Genomic DNA, 1,189 nt, shown 5'->3' with positions numbered 1-1,189 from the left:
GGCGGGCGGGCAGTCCCAGGACTCCATAGGAGCCCCGGAATTAGGATGGGAGCTTCGTCTCACAGAAATCGCTGAGGGAACTCAAGTCTCTAGAGATCAGAGACTCGAGGTGCCCTCGCCAGTGGTCACGGGGCCCAGAGAGGTACCCTGGGATCTGACACCGGGAGCTGCGGGGTGGAAGGGTCCCTGGGCTGCTGGAGACACGAGAGTCTGTGGAGTCCTGGAACCGCGCCCCGCGCACCGTTCCGCAGGAGGATGTAGAGCAGCAGGACCCGGATCTTGTCATAGGGCGGCACTGTGGCGTCCAGCAGCACGGGGACAATCAGCTTCATGGCATCCTTGATCTTCTCACCTTCTGCGTCGGAGCCCATAGCCAGGTCCTGCGGGGCGACAGAGACCAGTCAGCTGCAGGTGGGGGACACAGGGGTGGGAGGTGGCAGGACAAGGACACCCCAGGACCCTCGGCGAGACCTCCATGCAGCAGGTCTCCCAACGCCTGCCGGCCGCACAGGCCACAGCTCTGTCCTGGGACCCCCTCCCGCTTCCCGCCTCCCACAAGCCCCACGGTGATCTAGGGCGGCTTCTCCAAGGCCCCGCCCACCCCGAAGCCCCGCCCAATCCCCGCCCCCTCCAAGGCCCCAGCCCCACCTGCTCCACACCGCACAGCTTCTCCACCGAGCCCTTGAAGTGCTTCATGCAGTCATCAGCTAAATGCAGGTGTGTGGAATACTGCAGGGGGGGGGGATAACAGAGGCTGCATCAGGAAGGATGGAGAATGGAGATAAGGGTCCGGCCCGGGCAGTGTGGGGACCAAGGCGCACACACCTTGTTCAGCTCCTTCTGGTACTGCGGCATCTTTTTCAGGATGTGGGACAGGTCTTTGATGTTGGCCTGTGGGAATGAGCAGCGGGGGTGAGGCTTGGGACCTGTGGGGGTGTCCCTGTTAGGGCTCAGGGAGCAGGCTGAGGCCCCACCCCCGGGGGAGGGGCTTCCCCCCAATTTCGACGGGGGTGGGGACACAGGCCAGGAGGGCTCCCACCTTGTCGGTGGTCATCCTCTTGCTCTCACAGAAGGTCTTCAGAAGCTCCGTGACCCTCCTAGCCACGAGGGAGGGCAGGGTGAGGCGGCGCTGGGCCAGGCAGGGAGGCCCCATAGGGCCCAGGCGCTCCGTGGGCGTGGCTCGTGGGGG

At 65.1% G+C, this 1,189-nt stretch overlaps 1 protein-coding gene across 1 annotated transcript in view; it reads right to left on the bottom strand.

Moving 5' to 3' along the window:
• The window catches only part of Stxbp2 (syntaxin binding protein 2), a 6,048-nt gene that overhangs the window by 1,266 nt on the left and 3,593 nt on the right, over positions 1–1,189 (bottom strand). The window contains exons 11-14 of the mRNA XM_033759416.1: positions 1,040–1,097; positions 826–891; positions 649–729; positions 127–380 (exon numbers count right to left, since the gene is read on the bottom strand). Coding sequence (XP_033615307.1) covers positions 127–380; positions 649–729; positions 826–891; positions 1,040–1,097 — 459 coding nt within the window. The remainder of the gene's footprint in view (positions 1–126; positions 381–648; positions 730–825; positions 892–1,039; positions 1,098–1,189) is intronic.

Source organism: Fukomys damarensis, unplaced genomic scaffold, assembly GCF_012274545.1.
Source record: "Fukomys damarensis isolate Sample0158 unplaced genomic scaffold, DMR_v1.0_HiC HiC_scaffold_37, whole genome shotgun sequence".
Taxonomy (NCBI): domain Eukaryota; kingdom Metazoa; phylum Chordata; class Mammalia; order Rodentia; family Bathyergidae; genus Fukomys; species Fukomys damarensis.
This window is presented reverse-complemented; position numbering and strand designations above follow the sequence as displayed.